The sequence below is a fragment of the Mirounga leonina genome, unplaced genomic scaffold (assembly GCF_011800145.1).
Source record: "Mirounga leonina isolate KUSES-001 unplaced genomic scaffold, KU_Mleo_1.0 Mir_115, whole genome shotgun sequence".
Taxonomy (NCBI): domain Eukaryota; kingdom Metazoa; phylum Chordata; class Mammalia; order Carnivora; family Phocidae; genus Mirounga; species Mirounga leonina.
The window spans coordinates 91,328,949-91,344,768 of NW_023270268.1; the positions used below are offsets into that span (position 1 = coordinate 91,328,949).

Sequence of the window (15,820 nt, forward strand, 5' to 3'; positions counted from 1 at the left end):
ATACTAATACATTATAAAACATATACCAAAATAGATACTTTAAAACATCAAATAAATATACCCGATATATGATAACTTTTATCAGATTCACATTCTTAGAGATATTCTTTTGATTACTATAGAGATTATTAATGTCTTAAATCATGAATAAAAACACTAAATGTTTTGTCAAATCTTATGATTCATAAAGTGCTTTTTTCTATGCATATTATGCATTTTTTTCATTTAGTCATCTTGGTGCTACAAGGTAGGTAATAGTACTATTTTATTATAAGTTTTATCCTTGAGAAAATCAAAGTCTAGTGTAATTAAAGAATTTGCTCAAGGTTGCATAGTTAATAACCAACCACAGGAGCCAATTTCAAAAGTAGACTCTTCATCTATAAAGTCTGTATTCTTCCAATCACCTACTCTCTCTGAACTCTTGAAGTTCACTTCATATCAGTTTACTGGCACTGTATAGTGTTTTAGGTACAAGACAAAGTATAAGGTCTGTCTAAATGAGTTTGAAAAAGACAAGAAAAGAAATACACTGTACAGTGACACATGGAGTAACAACTATTTGGTCTATGAACAGAAGTACTATAAAGAAAAGGAATAAATTATCCTGAACGGCCAGCAAAGGAATTACATAGAAGTGATACTTATTCAGGGTTTGAGGGAGGAGCTCTTTAGATAAATAAATAGGTGTGTGTCAAGTTAGAAGTACAAGATACTCAGGGCGCCTGGGTGGCTCAGTCGGTTAAGGGTCTGCCTTCAGCTCAGGTCATGATCTCGGGGTCCTAGGATCAAGCCCCACTTCGGGCTCCCTGCCCGGCGGGGAATCTGCTTCTCCCTCTCCCTCTGCTCCTCCCACACACCCTCCCCCCCAGCTTGTGCTCTCTCTCTTAAATAAATAAATCTTTAAAAAAAAAATAGATGTACAGGATGTTTGAAAGGCTTGGTGAGGTTAAACAACATAGTCTGTGTAGAAGAAATACAAGTATTTTTGAAATTTCTGGTACATAAAGTATAGGAGTATGGGGATAGTAGTGGGAGGTGAGGCTGTGGATGTAGAAGTGGGTTCTTAAGTGATTGTTTGGGTCAAGGTCAGTTCCCCTACATGAACAGTATTTTTTGTTGTTATTTTTTAATTAAATGAAATCTCAAGTTACAGAAATGGTGTATATATAGAAATGCCATACAGAGTTGTAGCTAAGTGTATACATGGTCTAGTTTACAAAATACAACTCTCCTCCATTCCTTTTCCTTCTCTCTTTCACCTTCCTTACTTTGTGAAAATCACTGATAGCAGTGAATTTTATTTACTGAAATAAAGAGGTTGCCTAAATAACCCCAATTTGTTTCTTATTTAAAATTATATGAATTCTATTAAAGTGGTATATTCATTCTGTATGAACATTTTGCTGATGAAATGCTGACATTTTCAGTGAGAGTGTGACCTAGAGAATGAATATGTAGGTAATAAAATTCTTGAGGTAGATGAATTATCAAGACCTCTTCATGAATTATAAATGTTATAACACCAAATATGGTAACTGTCGTTTGCTTGAAGATGTTAATCTAGGAGTTTCTTTTGAATATCAATTACCACCTTGTTATTATGTTATTGTAATATTTTAGTGACACTAAAATATTATTACAATGCATATTGTAAAAAAATTGAAATAACAGAGGACAGTAGATAAAAGTAAAATCTTTTTTACCCTGATCACAAAATCCTCAAATCCCTCTCCATAGAGGTAAATTTCCTGTATGCATGTATGAGCTCATATATCACAGGTTAATGTAATAATATTCATATTATTTTGGAACATGTTGCCCCCTTTCCCCCCAAAATATAACAATATGGCATTTTATGTCTATATGCTTAGACACTGTACCCAATTTTCCCCTGTTGTTAATATCTTAATATTAGTGAGGTTACATTTATTACAATTAATAAATCAATATTGATACATTATTATTAACTAAATTCCATAGTTTATTTCGATTTCCTTAGTTTTTATCTCATGTCTTTTTTCTCTTCCATGATCCCATTTAGGCTACCACATTACATTTAGTTACTATGTCTGTTAGGCTCCTCTTAACTGGCAATTTCTCAGACTTTCTTGTTTTTGATGACCTTGACAGTTTTGAGGAGTACTGGTAGGCTGCTTCACTACTGAGGTTTGTTTAATATTTATCTCATAATAAACTGGTTATTTGGGAAAAGTCCACAGTGCCATTTCATCACATCATATCAAGGGCACGTAGTCTCAGCACAACTTGTAGCTCTTGTTACTAACCTTGATCACCTGGCTGACCTAATATTTTTCAGTTTTCTCCACTGTAAAGTTATTCCCCCTACCCACCCCCACTGTTCACAGCCCATACCTAAGAAGGGAGGAGTTCCTTCTCCTTAAGAGCACATTGGCTACATAAATTATTTGGATTTCTTCTGCATGAGAGATTGTCTTTTCTCCCCATCTTTTAGTCATTAATTTATATCATTGTGGATTCATTTGTTTTATACTTTGGGTTATAATTGAATAATACTTTATTGATCAGATTGTTCAAGCTTTGGCCTCTTTGGGAGCTCTTTTCAGTTAGCTTCTGTGCTCCTTTGGCATACCCCATTAATATGGGCTTTTGTTTTGTTTTGTCTTTGTATTTGCACATGAGCAGACATACATTTTCATACACGTGATTCCTAGGAATAGCATTGCTGAGTTGAATTGGATGTCTGTCTGTCTTTGCTTTGGGATGAATATATTAGCCCACTGATTTCCCAAAAGGTTGTAAGAGTTTGGGTTTTCACCAGAAGTGGTGCTTATTGGACATGACCCCATTCCAATACCTAGTTTTCTCAGATTGAATTTTTTTTCCAATTTGATAGGTGAACAATGGTAGCTCATTGTTATTTTTATTATATATCTTTAATTATGAATGGGGTTGCATATCTTAATTTTTATTGGCCATTGGTAGGGCCATTATTAGCCATTTGTTTATGTCCCTTTTCAGTTTTTTCTATTGGAATGTTAGTCTTTTCTTATTGACTTAGATCATAAATAATGAGCTGCTTGTATTTTAAACAAAAATTAGTCCTTTGTTATTTGTAACCAGAAATATTTTTGCTAAATTATCAAATTTTTTAAATTATAGTTGACATACAATGTTATATTAGTGTCAGTATACAACTTAGTGACTCGACAGTTGTATACATTACAACATGCTCACTACACCTGACACCATACAAAGTTATTACAATATTATTGGCTATTTTATAGTTGAGGTTTGTACCTCCTAATCCCCTTCACCCATTTCACCTGTCCCCCCATTCCCCTCCCCTCTGGCAACCATCAGTTTGTTCTCTGTATTTAGGAGTCTGTTTCTGTTTTGTTTTGTTTTGTTTTTTAATTCCACATTTAAGTGAAATCATATGGTATTTGTCTTTTTCAGTCTGACTTACTTCACTTAGCATAATACTTTCTAGGCCCATCCATGTGGCAAGATTTCATTCTTTTTTTTAATGGTTGAGAAATATCCCATCATGTATCTTCTTTATCCATTCATCTACTGATAGACACTTAGGTTGCTTCAATATCCTGGCTGTGATAAATAGTGCTGCAATAAACATAGCGGTACATATATCTTTTCAAATTTGTGTTTTCATTTTCTTCAAGTAAATACCCAGAAATGGAATTGCTGGATTGTACGGCAGTTCTAGTTTTAATTTTTTGAGGAATCTCCATACTGTTTTCCACAATGGTTGCACCAGTTTACATTCCCACCAACAGTGCACAAGGATTCCCTTTTCTCCACATCCGTGCCAACACTGCCAACACTGTCTTTTTGAAACTGATGGTGTGAGGTGATATCTCATTATGGTTTTGATTTGCATTTCCCTGATGATTAGTGATGTTGAGCATCTTTTCATGTGCCTGTAGGCCATCTGTATGTCTTCTTTGGAAAAACGTCTATTCAGGTCTTTTGCCCATTTTTAATTGGATTATTTGGGTGTTTTGGTGTTGAGTTGTTGTTTGAGTTCTTTATATATTTGGGATATTAACCCCTTCTGAGATAGATCATTTAGAAATATCTTCTCCCATTCAGTAGTTTTCCTTTTCGTTTTGTTGATCGTTTCCTAGTTCCAGTTGTTTATTTTTGCTATTGTTGCCCTTGCCTGAGGAGATGGATCCAGAAAAATTTTGCTAAGGCTGATGTCGAAGAATGTATTGCCTATGCTTTCTTTTAGGAGTTTTATGGTTTATGTAAGAAAGTGGTTTGGTTTCATTCTTCTGCATGTCCATTTTCCAACAACATTTATTGAAGAGATTGTTTTTTCCCCATTGTATATTCTCACCTCCTTCATCATAGACCATATAATGGTCAATTTTTTAAACCATTGATCTATGTGTTTATTTTTGTACCAGTATCATACTGTTTTATTATAGCTTTGTAGTACAGTTTCAAATTTGGGATTCTGATACCTGCAGCTTTGTTCTTCTTTATCAAAATCGCTTTGGCTATTTGGGATATTTTGTGGTTCTATAAAAATGTTAGGATTATTTCTAGTTCTGTGAAAAAAAATATTCTTGGTATTTTGATAGTGATCACAGTGAATCTGTAGATTGCTTTGGGTAGCATAGACATTTTAACAATATTCATTCTTCTAGTCCTTGAGCATGGTCTGTCTTTCCATTTGTTTGTGTCATCTTCAATTTCTTTAATAATTTTTTTTTTTTTAGATTTTATTTATTTGAGAGAGAGAGACAGAGATAGTGAGAGAGAGCACAAGTGGGGAGGAGAGGGAGAAGCAGGCTCCCCGCAGAGCAAGGAGCCTGATGCGGGACTTGATCCCAGGACCCCGGGATCATGACCTGAGACAAAGGCAGACGCTTAACCAGCTGAGCCACCCAGGTGCCCTGTTATATAAATGTTTTATAGTTTTTAGAGTACAGGTCTTTTACCTCTTTGGTTAAATTTATTCCTAGGTATTTTATTCTTTTTGATACAGTTATAAATGGGATTGTTTTCTTAATTTCTCTTTTGGCTATTTTGTTATTAATGTATAGAAATGCAACAGCTTTCTGTATATTAATTTTGTATCCTGCAATTTTACTGAATTCGTTAATTCTAATACTTTTTGGTGGACAAAAATATTGTCATTTTTAATTTAATTTTTTAATTTTTTAAATATTTTATTTATTTATTTTAGAGAGAGAGAGAGAGAGAACGAGCAGGGAGGAGGGGCAGAGGGAGAGAGCAGCAGATTCCCCCGCTGAGCAGGGAGGCTGACATGGGGCTCGATCCCAGGACCTGGAGACCATGACCTGAGTCGAAGGCAGACACTTAACCGACTGAGCCACCCAGGCGCCCCAATATTGTCATTTTTTAAATTTGGCTATGGTTTTGTTGTTTTTTCAGAAAGTAGTATAAAACTTTTACATTTTTATGTGATCTAATTTGCATTTTCCTTAATAGCTTATAGATATTTTGTCCTCCAAGATTGCAAACATACTCATTGTTTCTTCTGGTAGATTTATAGTTTTTTTTTAAAAAAAACTTTTGATAGTTTGATATTTATTTTGTGTTAATGGTGTGAGATGAGGAGGAAGCTTACCATAATCTTGTTGTGTGCCAAGTGTTTATCTCCCTTTCCCCATTCCCACTCCCCTTCTCCCAAGCAAAAGAGTATTTCCCTTTTCCTAATCCACACCCACTTCACTGTTAGTGTTATTCCCATCTCTAGCCAGCCTGGCACACACATTGGAGAAAAGGCATCCATTTTCAAGTTTTTTTGTTTTTTGTTTGTTGGGGTTTTTTGCTAGTCCCAAGTTCCCTAACTCAATTCTGAGGAGAATCCTGGGCTATCAGGACACTTGGTTGAATGTCTTATTACTGGGTTCTGTGATATGCTGCTTCACATCTCATCAAATTTTTAGTATTATAGCACGATTCTACTTAAAACTGCAGCCTCAAGTAATTTTGTTTCCTTGACCCCAGAAATCATCTGAGGATAAGAGCATCATAATAGTATCTGTTTTCCAAATGTAGGATGGAGTTGTCCCGATTATTGTTTAGTTGTTGGTAGGTGTGATCGAAACTTTGTCATTTAAATTTCTTCCTGAATGAATGGCTTTAGAGTGAAGTTCATAGAGGAGTGGTTATGAGCAGTTAGAGAGTAGTTCTCTATTAATAGAAGTCATAACTAGGAAAACTGAACCACTGAGAGAAATACTCCCTAAATTGTACATCATGCAATTTTTTGGAGTTTTCTTTTCTTTTTTTTTTTAAGATTTTATTTATTTATTAGAGAGAGAGAGAGCATGAGCAGGAGGAGAGGGAGAAGCAGACTCCCCACTGAGTGCAGAGCCTGATATGGTGATCTGAGCCAACGGCAGACCCTTAACTGACTGAGCTGCCCAGGTGCCCCAAAATGACACCTTTTAAATGTATATGGTCATTTACACTGTACCCACAAAATGGCCAGACCTAAAAAAATTTAAAAATAAATGGACAGACCTCCTCTATGGTTCTAAAGAAATTGCAAGTTTTTGATAATAAATGGAGTAAGTAAACAAAGTATCTATGAGCAAAGAGATAAGTTTATGTTAATCTGCAAAGTAGTAGTCTAAATATAATTTAAGCCCCCATATTTCCCATAAGGTAGTATGTTAGAACATTCAACCTATAGCAGACATGGTTTCTTTAACCTTCCTCTGATGTGTTCTGCTTTGTTAATATTATGAATAAAATACATTGCCTAAAAATGGATATCATCAGTATGTCAAATGAAGCCTGAACTGTGCAAAGCAGAATGGAATTATCTTTACTGCTCCAAACACAGTACTTTAGCTGTAACCTAATATTGCATTAAGTTTTTCATTAACTGTATCTCAATGTTGATTGCCTTTTGAGTTCTCGTCAGTTACACTTCTCATTTATTTTCCAGCTGAATTACTGTCAAGTCTTATCTGTCATTCTACATAATAAATTAATACTTTGAGTTTAATCATAGGGTTTTGTATTACATTGTAGGTTTCGCTTAGCTTTCCAGACTATTAGAGTTCTTTAAATTCTTATTTGCTCTTCCATTTTCAGTCATTCATAGGTTTGTGTCAATCTTTGGTGGTTATGTTAAAGTCAGAAATTATAAACTGCCAAATTCATCCCCTGGTGTGTTTTATTTGGCTAGCACATTCTGTTAATATTTTTATGAATTAGGATGCTTTTAGTTATGGTTTGTACTGTCTATCTGATTTAGCAACCACTACCCCTTACTGCATTACACATTTTGGCTTCACACATTTACATTTGTTACTTAGTCTTGAAAACATTTGCTTTTGCAACCCCTAATATATGCAATCATTTATGAAAATATTGATTGGGACAAGAGAAGGACAGAGCTTCTAGTCCTACAACTAGAAACCTTCCTTGAATTTGACATTTATGTTTTCATCTTTTTATTTTTCTTGGTATGATTGTTTAGCAAATGAATTAAATTATAATACAGTGCTATATACATCTTCAGGTCATTCATAAATATATCATGATTAACTGTCAAATGATTTATTAAAATCAGGTTTCTTGATTTTCAGCATCTGTGTTAATGATCTTTCTGGAACTCAAGACTCACCATTCCTTCAATTCTTTGTACATATCCCTTTGGTACCAGTTTGGTATTTTATTTATGTATTCCTTTTAGTAGACCTCATCTTCACTTGGAATTTCTTGTCTAAATCTTGATCTCTGAAATTTTCTTGTCTTAGCCTGCAGCATTACTTTTGCTGCCTTTAGTTCTACGTGTGACCTTATTTCTTATTTTACAAGAAGGAGGGTCATCAGACAAACTTTACTTAAAATTCTTTCTAACCTGATCATTTATTTTAGATGTACAGGAAGAAAAATGTGGTATCATTTCCCCCTAAAGATGATAATAGTGAAAATTTCAGTCTTTATAATTTGCCAGGTAATGTGCTTAAAGAGCTTTTTATAGATTATTATCATCTCAAGACAGTCCTTTAAAGTAGATGCCATTGTTAGCGTGGTTTTATAGGAAACTGAGTCTGAAAGAAGTTAAGTAACTTGCTTGTGGTCACAGAACTTGTACTATCAGAGTGTGGCCTTCTGTATTTTGTGTGACTAATGCTAACTTTGCCTTTTAATTGCACTGTATAGTACTCTGTGTTCTTGTTTCTCATTTCTCTTGATGTTCTAGAACATTGCTTTATCAGTTATCCCTTTTCTTTCCTTTCTTATCACTATATCCCATCCTTTTATTCCATCCTTATCCACTCAGCCTACAAATAAATTTGGGTCTCTTTTAGCCATTTAAAAAATACAAATGAAAAGCACATCAACAATTTCTCTACAGTCTCTCTTTGATTTTGCTTCTCCTCAAGTTATCAGCTCCCAGCTTTCTTTTTACTTTCACCACGAGGGATTTTGTAAGAACAAACTAAATTAGCTACCTCCTGTTCCTCACCTGCCATCTGCTCACTCTTGATCTCAGTATAGGTTGTTGCTACTGGCACCATGGTCTGAAACTGCTCTTTCCAGGACCATCACTGAACCACGATACACCAGATCTAACAATCTTTTCAGTCCTTATCTCTCCTGCCAATGAAATACTTTGCTGTTCCCCATCTCATCATTATTGAAATTTCCTTGCCTTTTTTTTTTTTTTTTTAAATTTCTGTGTTTTCAACCAAGTCTTTAGTCTTAGTTGCAGAGGTCACTAGAAATGGGAATTATTACTTTTAGTTATTTATTTTTTATTTTTGAAAATTTTTATTGTTATGTTAATCACCATACATTACATCATTAGTTTTTTTTTGTTTTTTTTTTAAAGATTTTATTTATTTATTTGACAGAGAGAGACATAGCGAGGGAGGGAACACAAGCAGGGGGAGAAGGAGGGGAGAAGCAGGCTTCCCCACAGAGCAGGGAGCCCGATGCGGGGCTCGATCCCAGGACCCTGGGATCACGACCCGAGCCGAAGGCAGACGCCCAACGACTGAGCCACCCAGGCACCCCACATCATTAGTTTTTGATGTAATGTTCCATGATTCATTGTTTGCATATAACACCCAGTGCTCCATTCAGTACGTGCCCCCTTTAATACCCATCACCAGGCTAACCCTTCCCCCCCCAACCCTCAGTTTGTTTCTCAGAGTACATAGTCTCTCATGGTTCGTCTCCCCCTCCGATTTCCCCCCCTTCCTACTATCTTCTTTTTTTTTTTTTTTTAACATACAATGTATTATTAGTTTCAGAGGTACAGGTCTGTGATTCAACAGTCTTAAACAATTCACAGTGCTCACCATGGCACATACCCTCCCCAATGTCTCTCACCCAGCCACCCCATCCTTCCCACCCCCCACCACTCCAGTCCAGTGGCCTAGAGACCACCTCTAATCATATGAAAAGAAAACAGCTTCTTCAAAAAGAAAAGAAGCTATTCAAATTGGAAAAGAGAGGAGCTTCTAAGTGAACATATACCAACATTTTATTAACAGGTAAAACTTGATCATTTTGTTTGGGCTCTTCCTTGTTATGTCACATTTAAAGGAACTCATTAAATTACTGAAAAAGGAAGGGACGACCTTATAATAAATTCTGACGTTCACTGATTAAAGTCCCAATCATCTAGAGTACATGTACATAATCTTCTCCTATTTATCTCAAGGTCATTAATAATTTTTAAGTAGTTGCTGCTTTATATACAAGTGTGAGCATGTGCACACACACATATATGTGCATGCATACATTCCATTTAGTTGTTTCTTTATATAACTTCAGACACCAAAAGCACTAGAGTTAAGATGGAAACAGAAGGGCAATTAACTTCCTAAGCTTTTTAGATCATTCCAGGTATGACAACTGTCAAATTACATCAGGGTTTTAAAGAGAAAGGCATAAATTTTGGTCCCAAATAAGAGCAGTAACTCATTTTGATGCTTTTAATGCCTCTTAGTTCTGTTTCTTAGTCTTTACAAAGTTGTCCCCTAATGTAATCTGCTCCTTAAGGTTAGCGTTTTCCTGGATTCCAAACTCAGTTTCTTCTCACTCTCTTACTGTGCACACTCTTCTTAGGTGAGTGAGGCTGTTCTCAGTTTTAGCTGTTGTCTAAATCTCTACACATACTCCATTCTTCTTTTCTGAGTTTTGACGTGACCTGCATTTCCAGCTACCTGTGTAACATAGCCGCCTAAAATGTTCTGAGATCCAAGATCCATTAAGTAAAAGTTAAAACTTTTCCTTCACACCTTTTTCCTCTTTATGCTTTCCTTGTTTCATTACCTGCCTAGTCACCCAAGTTTAGAGACTGTTTAATTAATCCTTTCTTTGTTTCTCAGGTTCTCTATTACTCTCATGTTTAGGTAGCCAATATGCCTGCCCCTCTCAATCTCCCTTTTCTTTCAGTCCTTATTGCCTAAGCCCTAGTCTAGGTCTTGGACACTTGTAGGAAGTTTCTGGAAGCTCACACTGCTTTCACTCTCACCTTCCCTCTTTCCCCCTCTCCATACCCACTTTTCACAGTGCTGTTTGAATTAAAGCAGACCTGTAAGACTGCCATCCTAATTCTTAAATAATATCCATTCCCTTTGAGCTTAATTTATTCAGCAAATATTTATTGGGCACCTACTGTGTGCTAGGCAGTATTCTAGGTGGAGAAGAATAGTGAACAAAACAGACAAAAATCTTATCTGTCATTGAGCTTAGTCTAGTTGAGGGGGAAGCAGACAATACAAAGTAAACTATGTGGTTAGAAAATGATAAGTATTATGGGGGAAAATAAAGGGGGGAGGGCAGGTAGGAGTGTGGGGTGGAGAAATTGGGGAAAGCCCAATTAGGGAAAGCCACTCTAAAACAGTAAAATTTTAGCAAAGATTTGAAGGAGTTGAGGCAAGTGAACAGTATGTATATCTGAGGGAGAGAACATTCCAGGCTGAAGGAGTGATCAGTGTAGAAGCCCTGAATGTGAAAGCCTGCCAGATGTGTTCAAGAAACAGCAGGAAGCTATTGTCAGTAGAGAAGAGCAAGCAACAGGGCAGCAGTAGAGTAGAGGACAGGGAAATAAGTATGTGTGGAGGACCTTGTAGACCACTTATAAGAATAAATCTTAATGAGGTAGAGTGGAAGAGCTACCATCTAACTTCTGTTTTGTTGATATTAGACCAAAGGGGTAAAAGTGGAAGCAGGAAGGCCTTTTAGGAGGATATTGCAATAATCCAGGTGAGAGGTGCTCGTGGTTCAGACTAGGATTGTAGCAGTGAAGATGGTAAGAAATGGTTGGATCCTGAATAAATTTTAAAGGTAGAACCATTAATACTTTTTTTTGTGTATGTATATGTGTGAGAGAAAGAGGAGGGTGGGGAATTAATGATTCTAAGGTTTTTAGCCTGAGCAATGTCAGTACACAATTTGACATACTAGTCTGGAGTTAAAAGCAGAGGTCCAGCATATATATGAATTTGGGAGTCATCAATGTAGAGTAGTATCGAACCACCTGACTGGATGAGATCATAACAGGAGTGAACTTACATAAAGAACAGAGATCTGACTGAGTCCTGGGATCCTCCATTCCTTAAGAGAGAAAGGGGAATAGAATGAGCCAGAAATGGGAGAGCAAGAAGAGTGGTCTTTAAGGTAAGATGAAAACCAGAAGAGTAAAGTGTTTTAGAACCCAAGTAAAGCAAATATTCAAAAGAAGGGAACATGATCCAACTATGTTAAATAGTAGTGCTCAGTCAAATAGAAAGGAGAGATAAGATGATGCCTGACAATTGACATTGGATTCAGCAACAAGGAGATTACTGATCTTAAGGAACAATTCTGGTGGAGCAGTGGTGATCAAGTCCTATTTGGAGTAAGTTTCAGAGAGTGAGAAGAGACTGGTATTGGAGAATGTCAGTTTAGACACCTCTTTGGAGGAATTTTACTGTTAAAGGAGGGCAGAAAATATGGTGCTAATTAGTGCAGTTAGAGTTTTCTTTTTAACAATGGGAGAAATAACAGCAAGTTTGTGTGCGGATTGTAATGCTCCCACAGAGAGAGAATAATTAATGAAGAGAGTTATGAAAATTACTGAAGCGCTGATTGTGATTAGGAAAAGCAGAATAGTATCATTTTTTACATGTAGCAGGGTTTACCTTAAAAAGGAGCTTGGTCACTTTATCCCTAGTAAGAGAAGGGAAAGAGGAGCATATGGGGTTAGATGCTGTAGATGGGCACATGTAGTGGTGCAAGCAAGGTCACCAGCTGGGGGTGAGGATGGGAAGACAGGTATTGGAGGTCAAAGTGAAAGAAGAAGTCAAGTACTTGGGAAAAGTGAATGGACTAGGCAAATATATGATTGCTGGGCCAATTGAATTTCTTGATGATAAATTTACTGTAAAACCAAGCAGCACAGTTTTGGGTTTCTTTGTAGCCATGTTCAGCAGTTTGGGTACAGGCATGGAATGAATGGGCAGCCATGGAATGAATGGGCAGCTAGATTTAACCAGAGTTGTGGTTTATCAAACAGGTATGATATAAGAGAAGGATATATGCTAGAGCAGACTTGGCACATTTTTTTCATAAAAGGCCAGATAGTAAGTATTTTTGGTTTTGCAGGCTGTGGTCTCAGTTATAACTACTCAGCTCTGCCCCAAAGCAGCCATAGACAGTTCTTACATGAATGAGCATTGCTATGTTTCTATAAAACTTTATTTATAAAAACAGGCAGCAGACCTTTGCTGTTGTTTACTGACTGTGTGTTAGAGAATGAGGGTAATGGTAGACCTTGTAATTTAAGCTGGATATGGAGAGAAGAGAGGAGAACGTGGAAGAGTGAGGGATAATGAAAAGGTAGTAGAGTCAATGGCATGCTGTCTCACTCAACAGTTTCCTGAGCTCTGCTGTTTTCATTGACCCCACATCTTGATACAGTTTTTCTATGCCTTAAATGCACCTTTCATACTCAACTTAGATGTCGTCTCTTTTATACGTCCACCTTTACTTCCTCTGCAGTGGCTACTGACCTATAGAAAATGCTCAATAAATGCTGAAAATTGAAATTCTTCACTTCATTTTGGTAGGTAACATGATTTCAAATTGGGACGATTGTGAAAGTTTGCTTACCTACAGATTTTCCCCTTCAGTAGCCAATTCTAGACTTGAACACAGTGATTCTCAACTTTGTTTTCTGCTTCAGTTTACCTATCTGATACTGTTCACAAGAACAGAGTAAAGATAGCACTCTGTTCCTCTTTCCTACTTGGTACTTAGTTGGAATTCCCTTCTATCTACTGATCTTGGATTAGTGTCTTTAGGCTGCTGAGAAAGGATGTTTAAACATATGACCTGCAATAAGCTTGTGAGTATGGTAACTTGCTGCCTTATAAATTACTCTTTTTCTTTCAGTTACTTGTAGAAGACAAGTGATTATTATAATTATAGACTATCAGATAACCATAGAATCTTTTTTGTAGAGCTTAGAGAAATTTTGAAGAACATCTAGTCCAATTTTTCATATTCTAGTTGAAGGAACTGAAGCCTAGAGAGATTAAGTGATATGTTAGTTAGCATACCTTAGTTAGCAGCAGAGGGCTGGAAATCTTCATTCCCTTTTTAGTACTCGCTCTACTACCATGACAGCTTTCCTGATAGGATATGAGGGCACTGATTCTCAAACTAGAAAACAGGAAATTTTGTGACAGGTGATATCCTCTAAAATCTTATTACCAAAATAATAGTTTAAATATAATTGGAAATCTTAGCAGTATTGAAATGGCTATGTTTTCTGCCATGAAATTATTAGTAAAAAGGTATGGTAGACTTGTTTTTACAATTATGGTTATATTCTGAATTACTTTCGTATAATTAAAATTGAATGCATGAATCTTAAAAATGTGAATAAGTGAAAAAATCTGAATAACTAAATATATAGAGATTTTACTCTGAATATTTAAAAGACTAGTTCCTAATTTTGTTTTTCTGTTTGTTTTTTAATAAACTCTTTCAGAAAGATGAAGTCTATCTTAATCTGGTGCTGGACTATGTTCCGGAAACAGTATACAGAGTTGCCAGACACTATAGTCGAGCCAAACAGACGCTCCCTGTGATCTATGTCAAGGTATGTAAAAATGGAGCAATTTCCCATTTACTTAATATCATCCAAGGAAAGTGTTGGATATGTTTTAACTGTATTATTGCATATAATGCCAAGGGGGGGAAGCTGCAAAAAAGGTATTGCTAGAGCTTCATTAAATTCTTGTATAATTTTAAGGTGTGAAACCTTTACCTTTTAAACTTTCATGACTCTCATATTAAAGATACCGTGTTATGTTTCTGACAAGTGAATTTTTTCACAGACATTTGTGGATTTTAATTTTGCCGGCCATAACACCTTTTTATTTAATTTCTGATACCCTTATTATGGCATAGACTAAAAAGGAAGCAGGCATATCATATAAAATTATAAAATATATATATGATCAGATTAAACATTATACTGCCATTTATAGATACAGTGTAACTGTAGCTAAAGTTTAAACTTTCTATAATTTTAAATATGTACTGACTCTATGAAGGTGTTACTTAATTTTTAGTACCTAATGTCATCTTCAGTGAAAGAACTCATAACAGAGTGGCTAGGAATTTATCCAGTATAATGATTAAAGTTGTGATTGCTGATTAGAAACATTATTGTCATTATAATCATTATTAGATTGTTCAGATCTTTAAAAAAATTTTATTGATGTATGGTTGACACACAGATTATTATTTTTTAACTATGACATTGTGAAAATTAGGTGTTAAGTTTCAAAGTCTAGCTAAATATAATTTTTTGCATTTTATCCTTTATAGGAATGACTCTAGAAAATAAAATGGCATTGACTCTAAATGTTTTAAGATTGAGTATTGAATTTTACTTAATAGTTATAATTTTAAACTTTATAGTAATAAAATGGGTACCAAAGCAGGAATTTGGTAGCTAGATAATTAGGACAAGGTGTCAGGATTCCTACTGAATTCAGTGCTAGGAATTTTTAAAAATCTGATTCCTGTATAATTTTATTTGGACTTCTCAAACTTGGTTGGGATTGGTGGTTAAATTGACCATAGTAGGAACTAAACGACACAGTTTTTGTAATACAAATTTACTTTAGTACTTTATTCTGGTTTTAAGATAGCAGGGTCCTATTCAAGATAGCCTGCACAATAGAATATCCCTTTTGAAGTGCCTAAATCTAGGGTAATCTTTGAACTTCTTCTCAGTTTAGAATGGTGATGGATTTATGAAGCAGAAGAAACCCTAGATTTAGTTCCTGAAGACCTAGTTTTGAGACCCAACTTTGCTACTAAGTTAAGTGCTTTTGGGCAGTTACTGATCTGTTCTCTACTTAGCTTCCATGTTGGTAAAATTGTACTCATTTCTTTCCTGCTCACAATATAGCATTGTTGGTCTATAAGGTGAACTTAACATATGAGAAAACATTTTTGGGACTATAAAATAAAAGTAATAGGAGATCTTAACACTAGATTTAAAAAACAACATGTGGACATTTAATAAGAGGTGCACAGTGGTTAGACCAGTTTTTTGTTTCAACTCTTAATTCAGCAAACAAATACTAAATGATTGCAGAATAATGTGATGCTTAATAAAATATTTTAATTCCTCTAATAAGGAGAAAAAAAGATTACACAAATAACTATAAAACAAGAAAAAATATATAGTGTTATGAAAGTAGTTAGGTCATATACTTTTGAATTGACAAAATTCCCAAGAGAGGGTTGTAGTAATATGTCTGTTGAGTCTACCCTCCAGGTTTACTTACCTCCTAGCAAA

At 35.5% G+C, this 15,820-nt stretch overlaps 1 protein-coding gene across 2 annotated transcripts in view; it reads left to right on the forward strand.

The window, feature by feature from the left end:
- GSK3B (glycogen synthase kinase 3 beta) overlaps positions 1-15,820 on the forward strand; it is a 206,669-nt gene that overhangs the window by 107,489 nt on the left and 83,360 nt on the right. For both annotated transcript variants that reach the window (XM_035000079.1, XM_035000080.1), the window contains exon 4: positions 13,994-14,104. In XM_035000079.1, the coding sequence (XP_034855970.1) occupies positions 13,994-14,104 (111 nt within the window). The remainder of the gene's footprint in view (positions 1-13,993; positions 14,105-15,820) is intronic.